This window comes from Notamacropus eugenii, chromosome 2 (assembly GCF_028372415.1).
Source record: "Notamacropus eugenii isolate mMacEug1 chromosome 2, mMacEug1.pri_v2, whole genome shotgun sequence".
Lineage (NCBI taxonomy): Eukaryota > Metazoa > Chordata > Mammalia > Diprotodontia > Macropodidae > Notamacropus > Notamacropus eugenii.
Genome location: NC_092873.1, coordinates 431,748,295 through 431,775,646, shown reverse-complemented (window position 1 = coordinate 431,775,646; position 27,352 = coordinate 431,748,295). Strand labels below are relative to the sequence as shown.

Genomic DNA, 27,352 nt, shown 5'->3' with positions numbered 1-27,352 from the left:
GAAAAAAAAATGTCCACATACCAAAGTACATTACACAGGAAAATTAACCTTTGATCCAGTGATACCATTACTGGGCATGTGCTGTCTTTCCTTTTTAGAATATAAGCTCCTTGAGGGCAAGGACTGCCTCACTTTTGTCTTTGTAGCACTATGACTGAGCAGAGCTTGGTACCTCATGAGTAAGCATTTAATAAATATGTTTTCATTCATTCCTTGGAATTCATATTTAATATGACCAGAGAGCAGGTTATTACAATATAGTGACCTTGACTTCAGAGAACTTATGAGATATACAGCTCTTCCCTTTGTGCCAAGTGAGTCATATACTGACAGGCAAAACAGTGTGCCAGTTGGTTTTGTTTGTCTCTTTCTTTGTACCAAAGGAGGATTCTCTCAGGGGTATTTGGAATGACAGCACTGTGTTCAAAAAATGCTGTGCAGCCTCAAGACACCAAGTCAGAAAATAGTCACAGGGGTAGCACAAGTAGGAAGAAGGTTAAATAACAGGCTGTCATAGAGTAAAAATATGCTTTATTATTATGCTTTAAAAATATGTAAGTGTTCTTTCAAGAGCTTCTCTATGTGCCCCCCTGCATTTCTTTTCTTTGTAATCTCCATTCTTAACATTTTAATCATCATCTCTCTGGAGATGACTCTCAAATCCATATTTCTAGCTCTGACCATTCTTAGGGCTCCAGACTGGAATCTCTTTCTTTTTAAAGGAGGAAAAAAGGAGAAATAGAAGAAAGACATAGATATATGAATAAATATATATGTATATATTTAGTTAATAGATATATATGCACACACATACATATATGAAATATATATAAATATATAAATATATGTCTAGATACATAGATAAATGTCTAAATATAGACAAAATAAAAACATCTATATCTGTGTTTAGATGTTTTATTATATAGCTATTACAACATAATTATAGATATATTATCATAGATATAGATTTTTTTATATACGTACACATATATAAAAAAGAGAGAGATACCCACACGTACACATACACCCCTAGAGTCCTCACTGGCACCTCAGATTCAACATCTCAAAAACTAAAGTTACCAGTTTTTCCCCTAAACCTCTTTTTTGCAGCTTCACTGTTATTGTCTTTGATACCAACATTCAGCCAGTGTTTGGAATTTTAGGTTTATTTTCCAGTTGTCACTTAGCTCTCATATCCATTTACCAACTCCTATTGATTCCATTTCTGTGTCTTCTGCATGATCCTTTCTTTTTTCTTCTCATTGCAACCACCTAGAATCAGGCCCCTATTATTATCTCCATGGACCAAGTGTTTTTGGTTGTTTGTTTTTTCTTTTGTTTTATTTTAAGACTGGGACTCCCTATCTCTCCCAGGATAGAAGTGTAGTGGCCACTCATGGACCAGATCCCAGTACTGATTGACATGGGAGCTTTGAGCAGCTCCATTTCTAACTGGACCAGTTGTCCTCTCCTTAGAACATCTGGTGCCCTCTTCCCAGGGCTTGACTATCTTGGTGCCTACTGCAGCTCAGAACTTCCTAGTTACAGCATCCCACTATCCTCAGCCTTCTCAATAGCAGAAATTACAGCTATGTACCGCTGTTCACAGCCCAGTCTGAACAAGTGAAATAACCTCTAGTCTCTCCCCTTTCTAATCCTTACCTTACATCACTGTCAAAAACAAACAAACAAAAAACCTAACCCCTCCATTCTTCCTAGTTGTATTTTGCATCTGCTCAAAAATATTCAGTGGCTTCCTTTTACTTACCAAGTAAAGTTCATTTTTTTTTTGACATTCAAGGACCCAAACAATTTGCCTTTATACAAGCTTTCTAGCAGTAGTTCATAATACTTCCTTCCACATAGTCCTTTGGTGAAACTCTTTGCCTTTCCACTCCTGTTCTCCCACCCCCACTACCAGATGTACTTTTTGTTTTCCTAGATCTCTATGCTTTTGCCCACCTTCTTCCCTATGACTATATTACCCATGACCCAGAACATCCTCTAGCCCTAGATTCACATGAATCTACACAAAAACACAAAAAAGTATTTGAGATGTACTGTGCACTATGCTAAATGGAAATATAAATGCGAAAACAAAAGTAATCCCTGTACTCAAGGAATTTATATGAGAGACCGAGAGGGAGAGAAAGAGAGAGAGCACACACATAGGGAAATGATAGCCAGGAACGGAGATATTGAGTCATTGAGATGATTAAGAGCCATAGGAATATAGATATGATATGACCAGCTCTTTCCAGGAGATAAGACAGTATTCATTTAATTATAGTTCCAAAACCAGAAAGGAGAGTTAACACCATAAGGTGGCCCTGGAGCAGCATAGTAGCTGGTCCAGAGAGTAAAGTAGATGCATGTCCTTCTGGGTCTTAAGTACCAACTCTTCTAAGTGCTGAAGCAAATAGGAAGTTCAAATAAGACACAGCCCCATGCTTATGGAGCTTATAACCTAGTGGCTGAATAAGATACCAGCACAAGTAATTACTATATGTACTCTATATGTACTATACAGAATATATGATAAGTATATTAGGGAGGGAAAAAGTGTCCTTATAGAAATGAAGTAAGGAAGGAGGATTAGATAAGGTTTCATGGAGAAGGTGGCATTTGAATTGAGCTTTAACAGTAAGTTCTTAATAAATGTTTAAATAATCTTAATTGTTTATTATTAAATAATCTTAATAAACATATTTTGCTTTGTTTCAATTGGGGAAGAATTTCCTTTTTTTAAAATAGTATTTTATTTTTCCCAATTGTATGTCAAGACAATTTTTAGCATTCATTTATACAAGATTTTGAGTTCCAGAATTTTCTCCCTCTCTTTCTCTCTCCTCTTCCTAAAATGGTAGGCAATTTGATGTAGGTTATATATATGTAATTACGTAAAACATTTCCATATTAGTTACAGTTGTGAAAGAAGAAACAGATCAAAAGAAAAAACCATGAAAAAATAAAGTGAGAAAAGTATGCTTTGATCTGTATTCAGAATTCATCAGTTCTTTATCTGAATGTGGTGAGCATTTGATCATTGTGTTTCTGAGAAGTGCTAAGTCATTCATAGTTGATCATCTTACAATGTTGCTGATACTATGTACAATGTTTTGGTTTTTTTCATTTCACCCTGCATCAATTTATACAAGTCTTTCCAGGTTTTTCTGAAATCTGTCACCATATCATTTCTCGTTGTACATTAGTTTTCTGTTAACATTCATACACCACATCTTATTCACTCATTTCCCAATTGACAGTCAGGGGGAAGTTTTCAATTGGGGTCCAGTGATCCTAAATGTCTCAGTATAATTATGGCCCTGATTTAAAGACTAATGTGTGCTTCATGTTATGTGAAATGACAACTAATTCTAACTTTATTTCTTACTAGAAAAACGATGCCCTAACATCGGAGAGCTAATGAATGGTCATATTAATATCGAGGAGGACATTGTATTTGGTTCAACCATTTATTTTAGTTGTGATAAAGGGTGAGTTGTGAACTTTAATGTATCATTATATTTGTTATCATTGATAAATGATTGAAGAACCAAAATAAGGTTGAAATTTCTATTTTTGATTCTCTATAGTCTACAGTTACTGAGAATTCTTTCTTTAAAAATTCTAAGATCTTCCTTTACCAAAAATGTGAAGGAATAGGTTAATGGCTACTTCTGTTTATGTTAGGGAAGCCTGGAGTTCTTTATGTCATTTGTTTTTATGATCTCAAGCTAATTATTGCACTTGTATGTTATACAGTTCATCAGAATGATTCATATTATAATCCTTTTTTTGTTATTGTTGATCTTGTGTTTTTACGTATGTTATACAGTTCATCAGAATGATTTCATATTATAATTCTTTTTTTGTTATTGTTGATCTTGTGTTTTTTACATCACCTACATTTCACAATATTTTCTCTCCCCACGAGAGCCATCTCTTATAACAAAAGATTTAAAAAGAGGTAAAGAAAACAATTCAGCAAAACTGTTTCATCAAAAAAGTCCAACATACTATATTATATGCGATGATCTCTGTGATCCTCTGCCTTTGCAAAGAAAGAAGGGAAAGTCATTTTCATATCTCTTCTTTAAGGACAAAATTGGTCATTATAATGTCAGTCATCCTGTTGTTCATTTCATTTATATTCTAGTCATTGTGTATATTGTTTTTCTGGTTCTGCTGACTTCTCTTTTCATCAGTTCATATGTTTTCCTATGTTCCTCATAGTCATAATTTCTTGTAATGTGGTAATATTCCTTTATATTCATGTACTACAATTTGTTTGATCATTATACCAATCAATGGGTGTCTATTTTGTTTCTAGTTTTTTATGACTTAAGTCCAATTTTCAGAGAATAGATAGCATAGGGAAGTCCTACATTTAAAGGACATAATTGGATTGATTTTCATTTCATTAGAAATCTTGGGAATTCAGTTAATCTTGTAGAGATTCTTAGAAAATAAACTTGCATAAAGACTCTCTTCTAAGATCTGGGCCACCACTTTCTCATAACGTTTTGGTATCAGGAAGACATTGTCCTTAGGAGATGGTTCTGGATTGTATGCCCCATGATGCTTTGGGAACAGACTCTCTCTTTGAGGTAATTTGCAATAGAAAGTAAACCAGGTTGTTCTTTGAAAAAAAAAGTTTTAGAACCTTTTTATAACTTTGTCAAACTTTTTCATTCAATTCCATTTAGTCTGTACCTTCTCCCATACCTGACATCACTCAACTTGTTTTCCCCAGCCTCAGGTTTAGAGTTCAGTAACTCTGGTCTCCTTAGACCTGCTATAGAAGTAAAGGTTTATATATACCTCAGGTTAGAAGGGACTTCAGAGATCATGTAGCCCAGCCCATCCTTGAAGTATGGATCTCCTCAAATAGTCTTCCACTCTTCACTTTGAAAATGTATAATGCCAGGGAACTCATATAATAGTAACAACTCAAATTTCTATTGTGCTTTAAGGCTTACAGGTAAATTCGTTTGGAAAAACTTGTTATGGTCATTTTACAGAATAAATAAGGAGGATAAGCTCAGAGAAGTTAGGTGATATGCCCATGGATGTACAGCTAACTAATGTCAGAGTCAGGATTCAAACTGCTGTTCTGTGCCTTAGTCAGATCCTATTTAGACTACTTTGTTCAGTTTTACTTGACACATTTTAGAAAAGATATTGCTTATTTTTTGCAAGCATTCAAAAAAAGAGTGAGCAGAATGGTGAAGGGCATTAGATTGTGCCATAAGGCAGTCAAAAGGAGGAAATGAAGGATGTTTCTCTGGAGGAAGGAAGACTTTGGGGGAATAGGAAGAAGGAAGACAGTTTGCAAAGGGCAGTGTGGTAGCTCTCTTCTGAGTGTTGTCCAGCAGCAGTCACTGTGGTGGGCTCAGGAAGGGCCATTTGAAGTCTAAACTTCCTCTTCTCCCTCTCTTCAGTAGCTATAGGAAAGGCCTGGTGGGAAGTAATCTGTCTAGTTGGAAATAATGAAATTAACTTGTGAAGACTTTAATCTAGGATGAGGGTTCTGATTTCACCTGTCTTCCTTTCTCCAAAAAGTTACAGAACTTAAAAAAAAAAGAATTGAAAATAGAATTCATAAAAATGCTCTGAGCCCCCAGAGAATTCTGTTGATTTCTAAGGAGAGAGGGCAGTTTCCTGGCCAGTTGAATTTAACAATTATCAAGATTTCCTTTCCTTTATCATACTTTCTGTAGGAAAAAAATAAACTCAGGATACTGTTCTAATTACCTTATCTTCTTCTGGGGGTGGAGCCAAGAGTGTAGAGTAGAGAAGTAAGGGATGTAGTCAGCTGAGCTCTCCCAACATTTCCCTCCGCACAGCTTTAAAACAATGCCTCAAATTAATTATGGAAAGGCAGGGCCAACAGAAGGTCAGAGTGAAACATTCTTCCAGCCAAGGACAATTTAGGAAGTTGGAAAGAGACCTCTATGATACAGGGGTGGAGGCTGGCCCATGCAAATGAAACATCAGTGGTGGAATCAGGTGGTGATAAAAGAAACAGCAGCAACTTTGGGAGCTGTCAAGCCAGACATGGTAAGGGCACCTGGCAGCTGATCAGAAAATTATATTGGACCCTTGTTCTAGAACTGGACACAGGACCAGATTCTGTTTGGCAGTTCTATTGCCTATATCCCTTCTGGATTATAGCTCAAGGGAGGAGAGGAGCACTTTCAGTCAAGAGGAAATGGAATCGAAGAAACATGTCCTGTGATAACAAAAAGTTTGGAAGATGGTGGAGTAGAAAGATACACATATGCTAGTTCCTAACCCACAACCCATAAAATACCTGTGAAGAAGACCTCCCAAGAAATTCTGGAGCCGCAGAAGCCACGGAACAGCGGAGTAGAGGAGGTTTCTGTTCCAGAGAGACCTGAAAGACTGACACAAAGGGTCCATCGCTCTCTGGACCCAGAACAGAGCCCAGCCCTGCCTTGGCCATGGCACCAAGGGGAGCAGATCCGAGTGGGCTTCAAGGACGAAGTCTCCAGCAGCAGAGTGGGTCCCTCCACCCATAGGCTCAGGGGGGTCAGTGAGAGGGTCTTTTCAGCTTACCAAGAAGGGAGGGGGTGTCTCCATGACTCGGGCCCCCTCAAAGGTGGCAGCAGACAGGGGTTCCAGGGGCAGGAGGGGGCCGGATCCATTGTTGAAGGTCTCCTCATAAACCCCCTGAGAGAACTAAGCCCCATGTGGCGACCCTGCCCCTACCCAAGCATCTGAACTTAATCTCACACTAAATAGCAGCTCTGCTCCCACCAAAAGGCCTGAGGCTGGGAAGCAGCATTTGAATCTCAGCCCCCAAGCACTAGCTAGGCGGATCTGGAGGCGAGGTGGGTGTGGAGAGGAAACTCAAAAGTCAAGTAACTGACTGGGAAAATGCCCAGAAAAGGAGGAAAGAAAAATAAGACCATAGAAGGTTACTTTCTTGGGGAACAGATATCTCCTCCCATCCTTTCTGATGAGGAAGAACAATGCTTACCATCAGGGAAAGACATAGAAGTCAAGGCTTCTGTATCCCAAACATCCAAAATAAATATTCAATGGGCTCAGGCCATGGAAGAGCTCAAAAAGGATTTTGAAAATCAAGTTGGAGAGGTGGAGGAAAAACTGGGAAGAGAAATGAGAGAGATGCAAGAAAAGCATGAAAAGCAGGTCAACACCTTGCTAAAGGAGACCCAAAAAAATGCTGAAGAAAATAACACCTTGAAAAATAGGCTAACTCAATTGGCAAAAGAGGTTCAAAAAGCCAATGAGGAGAAGAATGCTTTCAAAAGCAGAATTAGTCAAATGGAAAAGGAGCTTCAAAAGCTCACTGAAGAAAATAGTTCTTTCAAAATTAGAATGGAACAGATGGAGGCTGATGACCTTCTGAGAAACCAAGGAATCACAAAACAGAACCAAAAGAATGAAAAAATGGAAGATAATGTGAAATACCTCCTTGGAAAAACAACTGACCTGGAAAATAGATCCAGGAGAGACAATTTAAAAATTATGGGCCTACCTGAAAGCCATGATCAAAAAAGGAGCCTAGACATCATCTTTCATGAAATTATCAAGGAAAACTGCCCTGATATTCTAGAACCAGAGGATAAAATAAGTATTCAAGGAATCCACTGATGACCTCCTGATAGAGATCCAAAAAGAGAAACTCCTAGGAACATTGTGGCCAAATTCCAGAGTTCCCTGGTCAAGGAGAAAATATTGCAAGCAGCTAGAGAGAAACAATTCAAGTATTGTGGAAATACAATCAGGATAACACAAGATCTAGCAGCTTCTACATTAAGGGATCGAAGGGCATGGAATAGGATATTCCAGAAGTCAAAGGAACTAGGACTAAAACCAAGAATCACCTACCCAGAAAAACTGAGTATAATACTTCAGGGGGAAAAAATGGTCTTTCAATGAAATCAAGGACTTTCAAGCATTCTTAATGAAAAGACCAGAGCTGAAAAGAAAATTTGACTTTCAAACACAGGACTGAAGAGAAGCATGAAAAGGTAAACAGCAAAGAGAAGTCATAAGGGACTTACCAAAGTTGAACTGTTTATATTCCTACATGGAAAGACAATATTTGTAACTCTTGAAACTTTTCAGTATCTGGGTAGTTGGTGGGATTACACAGACACAGACACACACACACACACACACACACACACACACACACACACACACTCTTCGTGCTCAGAGAGCACAGAGTGAATTGAATAGGATGGGATCATATCTTTAAAAAATGAAATTAAGCAGTGAGAGAAATATATTGGGAGGACAAAGGGAGTAATGGAATAGGGCAAATTATCTCTCATAAAAGAGGCAAGCAACAGACTTTTCAGTGGAGGGAAAAAGAGGGGAGGTGAGAGAAAAACATGAAGTTTACTCTCATCACATTTGACTAAAGGAAGGAATAAAATGCACACTCATTTTAGTATGAAAACATATCTTACAATACAGGAAAGTGGGGGAGAAGGGGATAAGCAGAGAGGGGGGGATGATGGAAGGGAAGGCAATGGGAGGAGGGAGCAATTTGAACTGAACACTCTTGGGGAGGGACAGGATCCAAAGAGAGAATAGAAGCAATGGGGGGCAGGATAGGATGGAAGGAAATATAGTTAGTCTTACACAACACGACTGTTATGGAATTCATTTGCAAAACTACATAGATATGGCCTATATTGAATTGCTTGCCTTCCCAAAGGGAATGGGTGGGGAGGGAGGGATGAAGAGAAGTTGGAAGTCAAAGTTTTAGGAACAACTGTTGAGTACTGTTCTTGCTACTAGGAAATAAGAAATACAGGTAATGGGGTATAGAAAGTTATCTGGCCCTACAGGACAAAAGAGAAGATAGGGACAAGGGAAGGGAGGAATGATAGAAGAGAGGGCAGGTTGGTGATAGGGGCAATTAGAATGCTTGGTGTTTTGGGGTGGAGGGAGGGGAGAAATGGGGAGAAAATTTGGAACCCCAAATTTTGTGAAAATGAATGTTAAAAGTTAAATAAATTTTTTTTTTTTAAAAGAGGGAATGGAATCCCTGGGGAGCAATATCACTTCTGGCCCCAAGGGATCAGGGACTTTGAGGAACAGTATTATTTTTGGTTCCAAGGGAAGATGGGTCCTAAGGATCAGTATCATTTGCTATCTCAAGGGATCAAGAGCCTTTCCTAAATAAGGATCACAATGTGGACCAAGAGAATGTAACCACACCTCTCCCCAGATCACACCACCTTGGAGGCACAGAAAATTTCCAGACCTCGAGAACTAGTGCTGAAAACAGCAGTGTGAAAAAACCTGAAGCTTGCTATGAGCCCCTCCCCCCCAGCTGAAAACAGCTCAACATTAACATAAAGTTCCAAATCAAGAAATAGAGTGGAAAAATGAACAAACAACAAAAAAGTACCTGACTATAAGAAACTACTTTAGTAACAGGGAAGACTGAAACACAAACTCAGAAGAAGAAGACAATGAAATCAAAACAGGCACAAGCAAAGCCTCATAGAAAAATGTGAAGTGGACAAAAGCTCAACAAGAATTCATGGATGAGCCAAAAAAATTTTTTCTAAAGTCAAATAAAAGTGGTAAGTAAAGAAACAAAAGCAAAGGAAGAAAATTATCAAAAGACAACTAATGCCTTGGTAAAAGAGGCACAAAAAGAAATACTCAAGAAAACAGAATTGTCCAAATGGAGAAAGAGGTACAAAAATTCACTGATAAAAATAACATCTTAAAAAGCAGAAATGTCCAAATGAGGGAAAAAAGTACATAAACTCATTGAAGAAAATGTCATAAAAATTAAAATTGGCAAGTGCAAGCTAAGACTCCATGAGACATAAGAAACAATAAGACAAAATCAAAAGAATGAAAAAGTGGGAGAAAATGTTGAGTATCTCATTGGAAAACAACTGGCCTGGAAAATAAATCAAGGAGAAATCATTTAAGAATTATTAGATCATGTAAAAGTCATAATAAAAGAAAGAGCCTAGACATCATAGTTTGAGAAATTATCAAGAGAAACTGCCCTAACATCCTAAAAACAGAAAATAAACTCAAAATTGAAAGTCTGCACTAACCTCCTGAAAGCGAACCCAAAATGAAAACTCCCAGGAATATAGCAAAATTCCAGAGGTCCCAGGTCAAAGAGAAAATGTTTTAAGCAGTCAGAAAGATACTATTTAAATACTGTGGAGCTACAGACAGGATCTTACAAGATTTAGCTATCACATTAAAGGAGCAGAGGGCTTCAAATATGATATTCAGGAGGACAAAAGAGCTGGAATTACAACCAAGAATAACCTACCTAGCAAAACTGAGTATAATCCTTCACAGGAAAAAGTAGACATGAAATAGAGGACTTTCAAGCATTCTAATGGAAAGATCAGGGCAGAATAGAAAATTTAACATTCAAACACAAGACTTGAGAAGCATCAAAAGGTAAACAGTATCTTGTAAGAACTTTATCATTATTAGAGCAGTTGAAAGTATTCTCCTTAGAAAGAGGGTATGTTGGGATGATATTAAAAAATGCATAGGCAAGAAAGAGGGATGGCCGGAGAAAAGGGGTAAGAGAAAGGCAGAATGGGGCACACAAGGAAGAGTGCTTATAGCAGAGGGGGAAATGGTGGGATGGTGGCACAATGCTTGAAACTCACATCTAAATTGGTTCAAAAAAGAAATACACAGGCAGACAGACAGATACACACACACACACACGCACGCACGCACGCACGCACGTTGATAATAGAAATCTATCTTACCCAACAGAGAAGTGAGGTGGTGGTGATAAAAGGCAGATAAAAGAAGGCAATGGTCAGAAGCAAAATAGACTTTAGAGGAGAGACACCATAGAGAGAGAGAAGGATAAACAGAAGAAAATAGGATGGAAGGAAATGCAGTTAGTAATCATAATTGTGGATGTGATTAAGATTAAACTCATCCATAAAAAAGAAACAGATAGCAGAATGGATTAGATACCAGGATCCAACAATGTATTGTTTATAAGAAACACACTTAAACAGAGACACACACACAGACTTAAAATAAGGGCCTGGAGGTAAAAAGGACAGGAGTATTGATCCTAATCTCAGACAAACAAAAGCAAATATAGGCCTAAGTAAAAAGGATGTGCAGGGAAACTCTATCTTGCTGGAAAACATCATAGAAAATTAAGTAATATCAATACTAAACATATATGTACCAAATGACATTGCACCCAAATTCTTAAAGGAAAAGTTAAATGAATTTCAAGAGGAAATAGTAAAACTGTACTAATTGAAGGCCTCAAATTTCCCCTCTTGGGGCTAGATAAATCTAACCACAAAATAAATAAGAAAGAAATCAGAAAGATGAATAGAATCTTAGAAAAGCTAGATATGATTGACTTCAGGAGAAAACTGAATGGGAATAGAAAAGATTATACCTTCTCCTTACCTGTATATGGCACCTTTACCAAAACTGACCAGGTATTAGAGTACAATACCTCACAACCAAATTCCAAAAAAGCAGAAATGTTAAATAAGACCCTTTTCAGAAGATGATGCAATAAAATTACATTTCATAAAGAACTGTGGAAGCATAGATTAAAAACTAACTGAAAACTAATAGAATCCTAAAGAATGAGTGGTCAAACAACAAATCATAGAAACAATAATTTCATTAAAGAGAATGACAACAATGAAACAACATACCAGAATTCATGGGATATAACCAAAGCGGTACTTAAGAGAAAATTCATATCTCTAAATATATACATCAGTAAAGGAAAGAGTGAACAGGAATCAGCAAATTTTTTAAAATTTGATTTCTTTTTAGTTTGATTATAGGATTAGGCTCCTTTCTTTATCCCTAATAGCTAAGTCAGACTAATATAGAGAGCATCTTAAGTCTGGGTTACTTATAGATTTAGTGAATGAATAGATTGACAAGACTTTATCACTTAGTAGTAGATTATTTAGAACAATAAAATAATCATAAGGTTATAAGGTTTTTTCAAAAGGCTAAGGCCTCCTTTTAGTAGAAATCAGGGTTGACCAGAGACTAAGTTCTTCTCTCACAACTGGAGAAATGTTAGCCAGAGAATGACACTTTTTTCTTGAGCTGGAGTCTAAGTAGAGTAATGGATTCTGCTAAGGAAAATGGGAGGAGACTGCTGACCACTGACTATAAGTTCTTTTTTCCCAATTCACTTTCTGGTTATCATCAAGCAAGTTTCTGTGATTTTTCCAGTTTCTTTTGTTATAAAAATCATCTCTGTAAATCACTCCTTGTCTGTGATCTCTGAAGAATCAGGTGATCTGGTTTATATGCAAATATTAGCTTTGCAAATTAAATCATAGATGGCTGGATAACTTTGTTCTCAATATCCTTTTTGTTTCAGATAATCAATTTTAACAAAAGCAAATGAGTGAATTGGGCATGCAATTAAAAAAACTAGAAAAAGAACAAATTTAAAATTCCCGATTAAATATCAACGTGGAAATCTTGAAAATCAAAGAAGAAATTAATAGTTAAAAGTAAAAAAACCCATTGAACTAATAAATAAAACTAGGAGCTAGTTTTATGGAGAAGAGGCAATAAAATAGTTAAAGCATTCATTAATTTGATTTTTAAAAAAAAGAAAGAAGGAAATAAATTACTGGTATAAAAAATGAAAAGGGTAAATGTACCACTAAATGAAGTTGAAATTAAAGCAATTATTAGGAGTTATCTTGTCCAGTTACACGCTAGTAAATCTTACAATCTAAGTGAAATGGATAAATATTTACAAAAATATAAACTGCCCAAATTAACAGAAAAGGAAATATAATTGTTAAATAACCCTATCTTAGAAAAAGAAATTGAACAAGCTCCCTAAGAAAAAATCACCTGGACCATATGGATTCACAAGTGATTTCTACTAAACATTTAAAGAAAAGTTAATCCCAGTATTATATAAACTGTTTGAAAAAGTAGGTAAAGGAGGAGTCCTACAGAATCCTTTTAAGACGCAAATATGGTTTTGGTACCTAAACCAGGGAGAGCAAAAACAAAAAAGAAAACTATAGATCAATTTCCTATAGATGCAAAAAATTTAAATAAAATACTAGCAAGGAAATTGCAGGAACATACCACAAACATCATACATTATGACTGTGTGGGATTTATACTGGAAATGCAAGACTGGTTCAATATTAGGGAAAACATCAACATAATTGATCACATCAATAACAATAACAACAAAAATTACATGATTATAGCAATAGATGCAGAAAAAGCCTGTGACAAAATGGGACACCCATTCCAATTAAAAACAGTCGAAAGCTTAAGAATCAATGGAATCTCTCTTAAAATGATAGTTTCTATCTAAAACCAAAAACAAGCATTATCAATAGTGGGGATAAACTGAAGCCTTCCCAACAAGATCAGAAGTGAAGTAAGGATGCCCATTATCACCTCTATCATTCAGTATTGTACTAGAAGTACTACCTGTAGCAATAGGACAAGAAAAGAAATTGAAGAAATAAAAACAGGCAGTGAGGAAACAAAACTATCACTTTATGCAGGTGATATGATGGCATACTTAGAAAACAACTAAAAACTAATTGAAAAAATTAACAACTTCTGCAAAGTTGCAGGATATAAAATAAACCCACAAATCATCAGCCAACAAAGTCCAGCAGTAAAAGATAGAAAGGAAAATTCCATTTAAAACAACCGCATACAGTTTAAAATACCTGGGAGTCCACTTACCAAAACAAAGCCAAGGATTATATGAACACAAATTAAGACAAATATGAACAATTGAAGACATATTAATTGTACATGAGTAGGCTAAGCCAATATAATACAAATGACAATTCTGCTTAAGTTAATTTACTTATTCGGTTTAATGCCAATCAAAGAGCTAGAAAAGATAGTAACAAAATTCATCTGGAAGAACAAAGGTTAAGATTATCAAGGGGAATCAATGAAAGAAAAAGGTTAAGAACTGTGGCCTAGCAGTTCCAGATTTTAAATTATATTACACAGCAGTAATAATTAAAACAGTCTTGTACTGGCTAAGAAATAGAATGGTAGATGAGTGAAACAGATTAGGTGCAGAATACAAAATAGTAAATGACTAGTAATCAAGGGTTTGATAAACCCAAAAATCCAAGCTTTTGAGGTAAGACCTCACTTTTTGACAAAAATTATTGCGAAAATTGGAAAGCAGTTTGGTAGAAATTAGGCATAGACCAACATCTTGCACTGTATACTAAGATATGGTCAAAATGGATAAACAATTTAGACATAAAGGATGATGTCATAAGTAAATTAGGGTAGCATAGAAAAATGTACATGTCACGTCAATGGATAAGGGAGTTTATAACTAAATAAGAGATGAGGGGATTATGGGAAGCAAAATAGATAATTGTGATTACATGAAATTGAAAAGCTTTTGCCCAAACAAAACTAATACAGTCAAAGTTAGACTGGGAAAAAAATTTGCAACAAGTTTCTCTGATAAAGGTCTGTTTTCTCAATTGTACAGAGACCTGAATCAAATTTTTAAAAAATAAGAGCTATTACCCAGTTGATAAATGGTCAAAGGGTACAAACAGGCAGTTCTGAGACAAATCAAAACTATCTACAGTCATATGACTAGAGAAATGCAAATTAAAACAATTCTGAGATATCACCTCACATTTATGAGATTATCTAACTAACATGACAGAAAAAGAAACTGACAGATGCTGGAGGGAATGTGGAAAAAATGGAATGCTAACGCACTGGTGATGGAGTTGTGAACTTGTCCAACCATTCTGGGGAATAATTTGGAACTTTGCCCAAAGGGCTATTAAACTGGGCATACCCTTTGATCCCACAATACCTCTACCAGGTCTGAACTCAAAGAGGTCAGAGAAAAGGAAAAAGGACCTATAGGTACAAAATATTAATAACGACTCTTTTTGTTGTAGCAAAGACTTAGAAATAGGCAATATGCCCATCAACTGGGGAAGGGCTAAACAAGTTGTAGTTATATAATTGTAACGGAATAGTATTGTGCTATGAGAAATGAAAAGCAGGACAATTTCAGAAAAAACCTGGGAAAACTTACATGAACTAATGCAGAGTAAAGTGAGCAGAACCACTAGAACATTGTGCACAGTAATAGCAGTGTTGTAAAGGATGACCAGATGTGAAAGACTTGGCCACCCTGATTAAGATGATCTAAGACAGTTCCAGGTGACCTATGATAAAAAACGCTGTCTATCTCCAAAGACAGAACTTCTGAACTCTGAATGCAGATTGAAGCATACTTTATAAAACTTTTTTCTTGGTATTTTATTTTTAGTGAGTATTTTTTTGCAACAAGGCTAATATGGAAATATGTTTTGTATGACCTTACATGCATAATTGAAATCAAATTGCTTGCCTTCTCAGGGAAGAGAGTAAGGCAAGAGTGAGGGAGAGAAATTGGAACTCAAATTTTTTTATAAATGTTAAGCATTTTTGTTAATGTAATGAGGAAATATTTAATGAAATAAAAATTTAAATTTAAAAAATTACCTTACCTTCAGTTAGAAAGCCCCTTTTGACAGTCCAGTCATTCACATTCAAATGGGGGCATATCCTGCATCCTTCACAGTTTAGCTTCTATTCCTAAAATTAATTTTCAGCCTCGTTTAGGTTTTTTGTGCAAAAAAGGTCTTTGCCTGTTCAGCAACCAGACTGCTTACGTAGGAAAAAGATAGTGCCTTATTTTAGCAAGATGAGGGTTAGGGCACAGTCTCTCCGCGTCTCTTTGGTGCTGTTTCTTGAGTGTATTTTTCCAGATGTTTTCATGTTGTTGTTGTTTATGTGATTGTAAGTATGTGTACAATGGAATTTGAAAGAATTTCCAAATGATTGTAACAGTCCCGACTTCTTGGAAATTTTTTTTTTAATTTTCTGTACTTTCTATACTCATTGGGAAATACCCAGAATATACAAAGAAATGGTAAAGATTTAAAAGAGACTGCCCATTTCCCAAGGATATTTAGTGATTATTATCAGATTATTATAAGTAGTATTTATCATGAGAATTTTACTTCTGTCATCTTTCAAGAATTTTGAGATTATTTCTTTGGCTTTGAAGAAACTTTTATTTTGAGATAAGCGAATCTATGCTTCTTTTTCCGTGACCTCGTTTATTTACTGCTTTCTTTCCTTCTATCAGCAGGAGTTTCTTCCATACTTCCTTTTTATTTGATATTAAAGCCCCAGTTGTTCAGACTTACCCCACAATTTGTACAGGAGCAGGCAGAAATGTTTTTTACTCTTACATTTAGGTTCTTATTAGTCGGTGAACCTGAGAGCCGATGTGAAATTGTAGGTGATAACCAGGTTGGATGGAGTGAACCTCTTCCAGAATGCCAAGGTAAGTTGCTAGCCAGAGCCACAAAAAGTTCACATTCTGAACTTTGTTGTTTGCATAGCAATATAGTTTAAAACTGCATTGCCAGGGGAGCACTGGAGCATATTTTACATACTGTCTTAACTTTTATTTAAACCTTAAACACGCAGAGCATTTATTTTAAGAATAAAAGTATGATTCAATCTGAAATGTACAATGGAAAAATTTATTTTCTATTACTTATTCTAGAAGAGGAATATCAGCCCCATATCTGGCAGGCAAAATGAGTTCATATCTTTGGATAAAGAGAAGAGCTTTGCCTTTGTAAATGTCTGTACCTTTTCCTTGCCCCTCAACCCTTGTTATTTTTCTCATTTATGCTAAATGCTTTTTTAGTGTTTTAAAATGTTTTTTACCTACTGATATTGATCACTGAAATATGCATCTTTATTCCAAACTCTAGTTTTTTAATTTCTGCTACAGATTATATATCAGATAGATTACATATCTTATTATTATCTCTATGTCAATATTAAATTTTAATTAAAAGAAAAAGTATTCTGAAAGTTTATTACTAATTTTGTTAGTTATATCATTCAGTCAGTTTGGATTTCCTTTTGTATTTCTTGGAGGGATTTCTTGTGGATTTTTGTTGATAAATTCTTTCAGATCTTATTGGTCTTTGAGGTTCATTCTTCCATTTTTAAATAATGGACATGTTTGAAAGGCAAGTGATTTTGGGATACAATCTAGTTGTTATCTTTTGTTTTCACATTGCCTAAATTTCCCTCTATGTACCTTTCCTTTCCCTTCCTACAATAAGGAATTTTTAAAACAAAAGATGAAGAAGAAGGGAAAAATTCTATAAAGCTGATCAGTACCTCTATTTCATTAAATATCCATTTCCCCTCTGTCTGATTAGGCTCAGTTTTGCTGGGTAGGTTATTCTTTGTTGTAATTCTAGCTCCTTTACCTTCCAAAATATCATCTTCCAAGACCTCCATTCCCTTATAGTAGTAGCTGCTAGTTATTATTTTATCTTAACTGTGACTCCATAGTATTTTAATTCTTTCTTTTTGGATACTTTCAGTATTTTCTCCTTGACCTGGAAATTCTGGATTTTGGCTGTAATATTCATTTAGGGGTTTCATTCATGAGGTGACCAGTATATTCTTTCATTTTTTATTTCACTTCTGGCTCTAAGATACTTGGGTAGTTTTCCTTATAATTTCTTGAAATGTAATGTCTAGGCTCTTTTTTTTGTTCGTAACTTTCAAGTAACCCAGTGATTCTTAAATTGTCTCTCCCTGATCTGCTTTACAGTTTGGTTGTTTTTCATATAACATATTTCATATTTTCTTCTATTTTTCAGCCTTTTGAGTTTATGCGTTCTTAATGTCTCATGGAGTCATTAGCTTCTACTTAGTCAATTCTAATTTTTAAGGAACTATTTTCTTCAGTGAGATTTTGTACCTCTTTTATAATTTTGGTCAATTGTGACATTTGAAAAAAAATTTTAACATTCTTTTCTTTATAAATTGTCACTTCCAAATTCTCTCCTTCCCTCCCATCCCCTTCCTTGCTCCCTGAGAAGGTAAGCAACATGATATCATTTCTACACGTGAAATCATGCAAAACCTATTGCTGTTTAGCCATTTTGCACAAATAAAACCAAAAAATTAGAAAATTATACTTCATTTTGCAGTCAGAGTTCATCAGTTCTCTCTCAGGAGGTAGATAGCATTTTTTTCATCATGAGTCCTTTGGAAGTGTCTTAGATTTTTGTGTTGATCAGAGTAACCATGATCTTCTGGTTTTTCTTACTCCACTTTGCATAGATTCATATAGGTCTTTTCATGTTTCTCTGAAACCAATCCTTTCATCATTTCCCTCCAATACAGTGGCACTCCATCATAATCATATGTCACTACATATTCAGCCATTCCCTAACTGATGAGCATCCCCTTGATTTCCAATTCTTTGCTTTCACAAAAAGAGGTGCTGTAAATATTTTTGTACATATAGGTCCTTTTATTTTTTCTTTGAACTCTGGGATGTAGACCTAGTAGAGGTATTATTGGGTCAAAGGGTATGCACAGTTTTAAACCACTTTAGGCATAGTTTTAAGTCATTCTCCAGAATGGTTGGACTAGTTCACTATTCCACCAACAATTCATTAGTGTACCTATTTTCCCTCATCCCCTGCAGCATTTATCATTTCTGATAGGTATGTGGTGGTATCTCAGAGTTGTTTTAATTTGCATTTCTCTAATTAGTAAAGATTTGGAGCATTTTTTGTGACTATTGATAGCTTTGATTTTTTTCTTCTGACAACTACCTGTTCGTATCCTTTGACCATTTATCACCTGGGGTACGGCTCTTATTTTTATAAGTTTGTCTTAGTTTTCTATCTATTTGAGAAAAGAGACTTTTATCACAGAAACTTACTATAAATTTTTTGCTGTTATTTCATTGTCTGTAGTACCTTTTAGCAAAATGTAGTTTCTCTGATTATCTCTTTTAATTAGATCTGTTTTTGGTTTTGGATTGACTGAAAGAGGGTTTGCTACCTCTGCCTTTTTTACTTCAGCTGAAACATCTTAGATTCTCCTGCAGTTTTTTATTTTAGCTCTATATGTGTCTTTGTGTTTCAGATGTGTCTCTTGTCAACAATGTATTGTTGCATTCTGGCTTCTAATCCACTCTGCTTTCTGCTTCCCTTTTGTGGATGAGCTCATCCCATTCACATTCATGATTATGATTACTATGTAATTTGTCTCCATCCCATTTTCTTCTGATTATTCTTTTCTCTCTCTTTTTATCCTATCCTTCCTCAAAAGTCTATTTTGCTTGTGATCACTACATCCCTTAATCTGCCCTCCCTTTCATCATCCTTCCTCTTCTCATTTATTCCCCTTCCCTCTTATTTCCCTATTAGGTAAGATAGATTTCTACACATATCTGAATGTGTTTATATATTCTTCCCTTTTTGAATCAATTCAGATGAGAGAGAGGCTCAAGCACTGTGCACCACCACCCATGCCCTGCCATTTTCCCCTTCACTGTAAAAGCTCTTCCTTGTGAACCTCTTTCATGTGAGAAATTTTCTCCATTCTACCTTTTCCCCTTCTCCCAATGCATCCCTCTTTTTCATCCATTCAGTATTTTTTTTCGGAGATCATTTCAACATCTACTTATAGCCATCCCCTCTGTCTATGTAAACTCATCTTAGCTGCTCTAATAATGATAAAGTTCTTAGGAGTTACATGAATCATCTTCCCATATTGGAATGTAAACAGTTTATTGAGTCCCTTGTGATTACTCTTTTATGTTTACCTTTTTAAAGCTTCTCTTGAATATTGTTTCTTTTTTTCTCATTTAATTTTTATTTTATTTTTTCTCAATTACATGTAAGCGGACATTTTTAACATTTTTAAAATTTGAGTTTCAAATTCTTTCCCTCCCTACCTCCTTTTCTCTCTCCTTGAGAAATTAATTAATTTGATGTAGATTATAAATGTACAGTCGTGCAAAATATTTCCATATTAGCCAAATTACAAAAGAAAACAGACCAAAAACCACAAGAATAATAAAGTGGATTTTGGGGTTTTTTTTTTAAAGTATGCTCAATATGCTTTCAGACTCCATCAGTTCTTTTTCTAGAGGTGGGTAGCATTTTTCATCATAAGAGATTCAGAATTGCTTTGGATCATAGTATTTATGCTGTATTGTGTTTCCCCCCACTTAATAATTTTTTTAAAAAATTTTTCCAATTACATATAAAGATAATTCTCAACATGCACTTTTATAAGATTTTGATTTCCAGATTTTTCTCCCTCCCTCCCTCCCTTCCCACATGCTTCCCAAGACAGAAAGCAATCTGATACAGATTATACATGTACAGACATATTTCCACTTAAGTCATGTTGTGAAAGAAGAATCAGAATAAAAGGGAAAAACCACAAGAAGCACAAAACAATTGAAAATAGCATGCTTCGATCTGCATTCAGACTCCATAATTCTTTCTCTGGATGTGAATAGCACTTTCCATCACGAGTATTTTAGAATTGTCTTAGATCATTGAGAAGGGTTCATTAAGTCTGCCATAGTTGATCATCACACAAAGTTGCTATTACTATGTACAATGTTCTCTGGTTCTGTTCACTTCATTCAACATCAGTTCAGGCAAGTCTTTCTAGGTTTTTCTGAAATCCACCTGCTTCTCAGTATTCCATTACATTCATATGCCACAACTTTTTTGGCCATTCTCCAATTGATGGACATCCCCTCAATTTCCAATTCTTTGCTACCACAAAATGAGTTGCTACAAATATTTTTGTACATGTGGGTGCTTTTCCCTTTTTTATGATCTCTGGGATACAGACCTAGTAATTATATTGCTGGATCATAGAGTATGCAGAGGTTTATAGCCTTTTGGGCATGGTTCCAGATTGCTTTCCAGAATGTTTGGATCAGTTCACAACTCCATCAATAGTGCATTAGTGCTCCAATTTTCCCACATCTTCTTTAATATATATCATTTTCCTTTTCTGTCATATTAGCCAATCAGATAGGTATGAGGTGGTACGTCAGAATTGTTTTAATTTGCATTTCTCTTATCAATAGTGCTTTAGAGCATTTTTATATTACTATAGATAACTTTAATTTCTTCCTCTGAAAACTTCAAGTTCATATTGCTTTGACCATTTATCAATTAGGAAATGACTTGTATTCTTATAAATTTGACTCAGTTCTCTATATATTTTAGAAATGAGGCATTTGTCACAGATACTAGTTGAAAGAATTCTTTCCCAGTTTTCTGCTTTCCTCCTAATCTTGGTTGTATTGGGTTTGTTTGTACAAAAACTTTCCAATTTAATGTAATCAAAATTATCCATTTTGTACTTCATAATATTCCCTATCTCTTGTTTGGTCATAAATTTCTCCATTCTCCATAAGTCAGACAAATATACTATTCCTTGTTCCCCTAATTTGTTTGTAGTATCAGTCTTTATACCTAGATCATGCATCCATTTTATTTTTGTGTACAGTGTCAGGCATTGGTCTATGCCTAGTTTCCACCACACTGTTATCCAGTTTTTCCAGCAGTTTTTGTCAGACAGTGAGTTCTTATTTCAGAAGCTGGGGTCCTTGGGTTTATCAAACAGTAGATTGCTTTATTCACTGACTACTGTGTCTTGAGTACCTAACATATTCCACCGGTCTACGCCTCTGTTTCTTAGCCAGTACCAAGTGGTTCTGTTGATTGCTGCTTTATAATACAATTTGAGATCTGGTAGTGTTAGACCACCTTCCCTGGCATTTCTTTTCATTAGTTCCCTAGATATTCTGGACCTTTTGTACTTCCAGATGAATTTTGATATTATTTTTTCTACCTCTAGAAAATAATTATCATGGCACTAAATAAGTAAATTAGTTTAGGTGGAATTGTCATTTTTATTATATTAGCTTGGCCTACCCACGAGCAACTGATATTTTTTGTTTTTGTTTTTGTTTTTTTATTAAATTTATTTATTTAACTTTTAACATACATTTTCACAAAATTTGGGGTTCCAAATTTTCTCCCCATTTCTCCCCTCCCCCCCCAAAACACTGAGCATTCTAATTGCCTTTATCAACAATATGCCCTCTCTTCTAACAACCCTTCCTTCCCTTGTCCCCATCTTCTCTTTTGTCCTGTAGGGCCAGATAACTTTCTATACCCCATTACCTGTATTTCTTATTTCCTAGTGACAAGAACAGTACTCGACAGGTGTTCCTAAAACTTTGAGTTCCAACTTCTCTTCATCCCTCCCTCCCCACCCATTCCCTTTGGAAAGGCAAGCAATTCAATATAGGCCATATCTGTGTAGTTTTGCAAATGACTTCCATAATAGTCGTGTTATATATGACTAACTATAATTCCTTCCATCCTATCCTGCTCCCCATTGCTTCTATTCTCTCTTTTGATGCTGTCCCTCCCCAAGAGTGTTGACTTCAAATTGCTCCCTCCTCCCATTGCTCTCCCTTCCATCATCCCCCCCCACCCTACTTATCCCCTTCTCCTCCACTTTCCTGTATTGTAAGGTAGTTTTTCATACTAAAATGAGTGTACATTTTATTCCTTCCTTTAGTCAAATGTGATGAGATTAAGCTTCATGTTTTTCTCTCACCTCCCCTCTTTTTCCCTCCACTGAAAAGTCTTTTGCTTGCCTCTTTTATGAGATAATTTGCCCCATTCCATTTCTCCCTTTCTCCTCCCAATATGTTTTTCTCTCACTGCTTAATTTCATTTTTTTAAGATATGATCCCATCCTCTTCAATTCACTCTATGCTGTGTGTGTATGTATGTGTGTGTGTGTGTGTGTCTGTGTAATCCCACCAACTACCCAGGTACTAAAAAGTTTCAAGAGTTACAAATATTGCCTTTCCATGTAGGAATGTAAACAGTTCAACTCTAGTAAGTTCCTTATGACTTCTCTTTGCTGTTTACCTTTTCATGCTTCTCTTCATTCTTGTGTTTGAATGTCAAATTTTCTTTTCTGCTCTGGTCTTTTCATCAAGAATGCTTGAAAGTCCTCTATTTCATTGAAAGACCATTTTTTCCCCTGAAGTATTATACTCAGTTTTTCTGGGTAGGTGATTCTTGATTTTAGTTCTAGTTCCTTTGACTTCTGGAATATCCTGTTCCATGCCCTTCGATCCCTTAATGTAGAAGCTGCTAGATCTTGTGTTATCCTGATTGTATTTCCACAATACTTGAATTGTTCCTTTCTAGCTGCTTGCAATATTTTCTCCTTGACCAGGGAACCCTGGAATTTGGCCACAATGTTCCTATGAGTTTCTCTTTTTGGATCTCTTTCAGGAGGTGATCAGTGGATTCTTTCAATACTTATTTTGCCCTCTGGTTCTAGAATCTCAGGGCAGTTTTCCTTGATAATTTCATGAAAGATGATGTCTAGGCTCCTTTTTTGATCATGGCTTTCAGGTAGGCCCATAATTTTTAAATTGTCTCTCCTGGATCTATTTTCCAGGTCAGTTGTTTTTCCAAGGAGATATTTCACATTATCTTCCATTTTTTCATTCTTTTGGTTTTGTTTTGTGATTTCTTGGTTTCTCATCAAGTCATTAGCCTCCATCTGTGCCATTCTAATTTTGAAAGAACTATTTTCTTCAGTGAGCTTTTGAAGCTCCTTTTCCATTTGGCTAATTCTGCTTTTGAAAGCATTCTTCTCCTCATTGGCTTTTTGAACCTCGTTTGCCAGTTGAGTTAGCCTATTTTTCGAGGTGTTATTTTCTTCAGCATTTTTTTGGATCTCCTTTAGCAGGGAGCTGACCTGCTGTTCATGCTTTGACTGCATGTCTCTCATTGCTCTTCCCAGCTTTTCCTCCACCTCTCTAACTTGATTTTCAAAATTCTTTTTGAGCTCTTCCATGGCCTGAGCCCATTGGGTGGGCTGGGACACAGAAGCCTTGACTTCTGTGTCTTTGCCTGATGGTAAGCATTGTTCTTCCTCATCAGAAAGGAAGGGAGGAGATGCCTGTTCACCAAGAAAGTAACTTTCTATAGTCTTATTTCTTTTCCCTTTTCTGGGCATTTTTCCAGCCAGTGACTTGACTTCTGAATATTCTCTTCACACCCACTTCGCCTCCTGCTCCTCCCAGCCAGCGCTTGGGGACTGAGATTCAAATGCTGTTTCCCAGTCTCAGGGCTTTTGGCAGGGGCAGGGCTGCTATTCAGTGTGAGATTAAGTTCAGGTGCTCAGGTTGGGGCAGGGCCACCTCTCAGGCTCAGTTCCCTCAGGGGATTTATGCAGAGACCTTCAACAATGGATCTGGGCTCCTGCCTGCTTGGGGGGCCCCGGTCTGCTCCCACCTCTGCTGTTGCCTCCCGAGGGGGCCTGAGTTATGGGGGCACCCCACTTCCCTCTCGACCCGCCAAAGAGACCCTCTCACCGACCCCCGTCACCTGTGGGTGGAGGGACCCGCGCGGCTGCTGGAGATCCCGTCCCTGAAGTCCGCTCGGATCGGCTCCTCTCGGTGCCGCGGCTGCAGCAGGGCTGTGCTCAGCTCCCAGTCTGCGGCGCAAAGGACCTTTTGCGAGAGGTTTGCAGGTCCCTCTGAAACAGAAATCTCCTTCGCTCCACTGTTCTGTGGCCTCTGTTGCTCCAGAATTTGCCGTGGGTTCCTCTTTACAGATATTCTATGGGCTGTGGGTTCTGAGCTATGTGTATGTGCGTCTTTCTACTCCGCCACCTTGGCTCCGCCCCCCAGTGGATTCTTTTGATGACTGTTTTGCCCTCTGGATCTGGGACCTCAAGGCAGTTTTCCTTGGTGATTTCATGGAAGATACTATCCAGGCTTTTTTTTTCCTTAGGGCTTCTGGTAGACCAATAATTCTTAGATTTTCTCTCCTGGATCTCTTTTCCAGGTCAGTTGTTTTCCCAATGAGATATTTTACATTTTCTTCCATTTTTTCATTCTTTAGATTGTTTGACTGATTCTTGATGTTTCATAGAGTCATTAGCTTCTGCTTGCCCAATTCTAATTTATTTTAATAGATTGTTTTCTTCAGTTAACTTTTTCATCTCCTTTTCCATTTGCCCAGTTCCTTTTAAGGAGTTATTTTTCTCCAGTTAGGTTTTGTATATCCTTTTCCAGTTGTCCAAATTTCCTTTTAAATTCTTCCATGATTTCATCTTTCATATTTTTTTTTAATCATTAGCCAATTTTTCTTCTTTCTCTCTAATTTGGCTTTTAAAATTCTGCTTGAGCTTTTCCAAGAACGCTCTTTGGACTTGAGACTAGTTCATATTCACTTCTAAGGTTTCACATGAAAGTACAATCTCAGTACTGACCTCTTCAGTATTCGCGTTTTGGTCCTTGTCCCTATAGTAAGATTCTATGGACTTTTCTTTTCTGGTTTGCTTCCTGCCCATGATGATTGCCTTTTTCTTGGCTTTTAAAGCAGATCTCTGCTTCTGGGGCACAGGGGACTCTGTTCCATGGTTCTTGTGCTTGGAATTTGAGGTTTTGTGTATTGTCGCCTCTGGTTCTTTCAGCTAGAAGCTAAAATGCTGCAGCTTACCCTGTGCTGAGCTGACTGGTGTGCCAGAACAGAGACCAGTTGAAGTCTTTCTGAGTTTCCCTGGAGTTATCCTGGAGCTTGCTGCATGAGGTGTTGGGGAGGGCTGGTCTGGCCACAGGAGGTCTCCTCTCCTGTGATAGAGCACAGGCAGGCTCAGTGGTTGATGACCCTCATCATCGATAGTGTCTTTCTGATTACCCTGGCTGTGCTAAGGCACACCTGGGGTCCTGGTGTTGGTGCTTACAGTCTCCAGCTCCCTGGGGCTCAGGATCTCCTCCTGGTTTGCTTAGGTGTGGCAGTCTGGGACAGCTCCAGTCATGCACTGGTTCCCTTCAGTCACAGCAAAAAGGACCCCCCTCCCCCTGTGCTTTTCCTAGCCTCATGGGCTAAGAGACTGTTTACGCCTTCAGATGATCCCACTATTCTAGGATTTTTCCTGGGGAAATATTCTCTGGGTTTTTTAGGATGAACAAGGGGAGGGGGAGAGCATTTACAGATCCCTCCACCATCCTGGTTCCTAGAAGTTCAAGTAGGTGACTTACAGACATTTAATCTGTGGGTTGATAGTCTCAAGAGCAACTGCTGTAGTTACCTGGGGTTCTGCAGTTCTCTCTAGCTCACTTCCACTGGACTCCCATCCTGGGCTGATATGTTTGAGAATCCTCACTGCTTCAGACCGCCTGGCATTTCTGCTCAGCTTTGCTGTGGCAGAGTCCATGCTGGTACAGCCTGTGCGCTGTATGCTTTCTGTTCCTCTAGCCCTGTGCAACACATCCTTCCTGTCAATCTTCCAGGCTGTCAATCTGCCACGCTCTGTCTCCTAGTGGATTCTGCCACTCTAAAATTTGTTCAGATTCTCTTTTTAGAGGTATCTGAAGAGTTTGTGCTAGAGTTTAGGTGTGTACTTGCTCTCACTCTGCCATCTTGGCTCCACACCCCCCCTACCCTCCACTGCAGTTATCTTAAATGGAATTTTTCTTTCTGTCTCTTGCTACTGATATTTGTTGGTAATATATAGAAATGCTGATTATTTATGTGGATTTATTTCATATTCTTCAACTTTGCTAAAGTTGTTAGTTATTTCAAGTAATTTTTTAGTTGATTTTTTTGGATTCTCTAAGTATACCTTCATATCATTTGCAAAGAATGATAGTTTTGTTTCCCCATTGCCTATTCTAATTCTTCAATTTTTTTCTTCTCTTATTGCTAAAGCTAACATTTCTAGTACAATATTGAAGAATAGTGGTGCTGGTGGACATCCTTATTTCACCCCAGTCTTGTTGGGAAAGCTTCTAGTTTATCCCCATTACATATAATACTCACTGATGGTTTTAGATAGATACTACCTATCATTTTAAGGAAAGCTCCATTTATTCCTATAGTGTTTTTTTATAGGAATGGGTGCTGTATTTTGTCAAAATCTTTTTCTGCCTTTGAATCTTGTATTAGTGTCCAGTTTTTTATTTAGCCCTGATCTTTTGGTCAAGAATGCTTTGAAATTCTCTGTTTCATTAAATGTCCCTTTTCCCCCTAAAGGATTATACTCAATTTTACTGGATAGGTTATTCTTGATTGTAACCTAGTTCCTTTGCCTTACAGAATATCATATTCTAAGCCCTCTGATCCTTTAATGTGGAAGCCGCTAAATCTTGTGTGATCTTTTTGCTCCATGATATTTAAATTGTTTCTTTCTGGCCACTTGAAATATATCTTCTTTGACCTGGGAGCTCCGAAATTTGGCTGTGATATTCCTTTATGTATTCATTTTGGGATCTCTTTCAGGAGGTGATCAGTAAATTTTTTTTCAATTTCTGTTTTACCCTCTTGATCTAAGATATCATTATGATTTCTTGTAATACGATGCCTATGTTCCTTTTTTGATCATGACCTTCAGA

General features: G+C 36.8%; 1 protein-coding gene across 1 annotated transcript in view; it reads left to right on the top strand.

Moving 5' to 3' along the window:
* Positions 1–27,352, top strand: part of LOC140523148 (uncharacterized) — a 77,518-nt gene that overhangs the window by 9,405 nt on the left and 40,761 nt on the right. The window contains exons 6-7 of the mRNA XM_072638174.1: positions 3,398–3,497; positions 16,305–16,393. Of these exons, the coding sequence (XP_072494275.1) occupies positions 3,398–3,497; positions 16,305–16,393 (189 nt within the window). The remainder of the gene's footprint in view (positions 1–3,397; positions 3,498–16,304; positions 16,394–27,352) is intronic.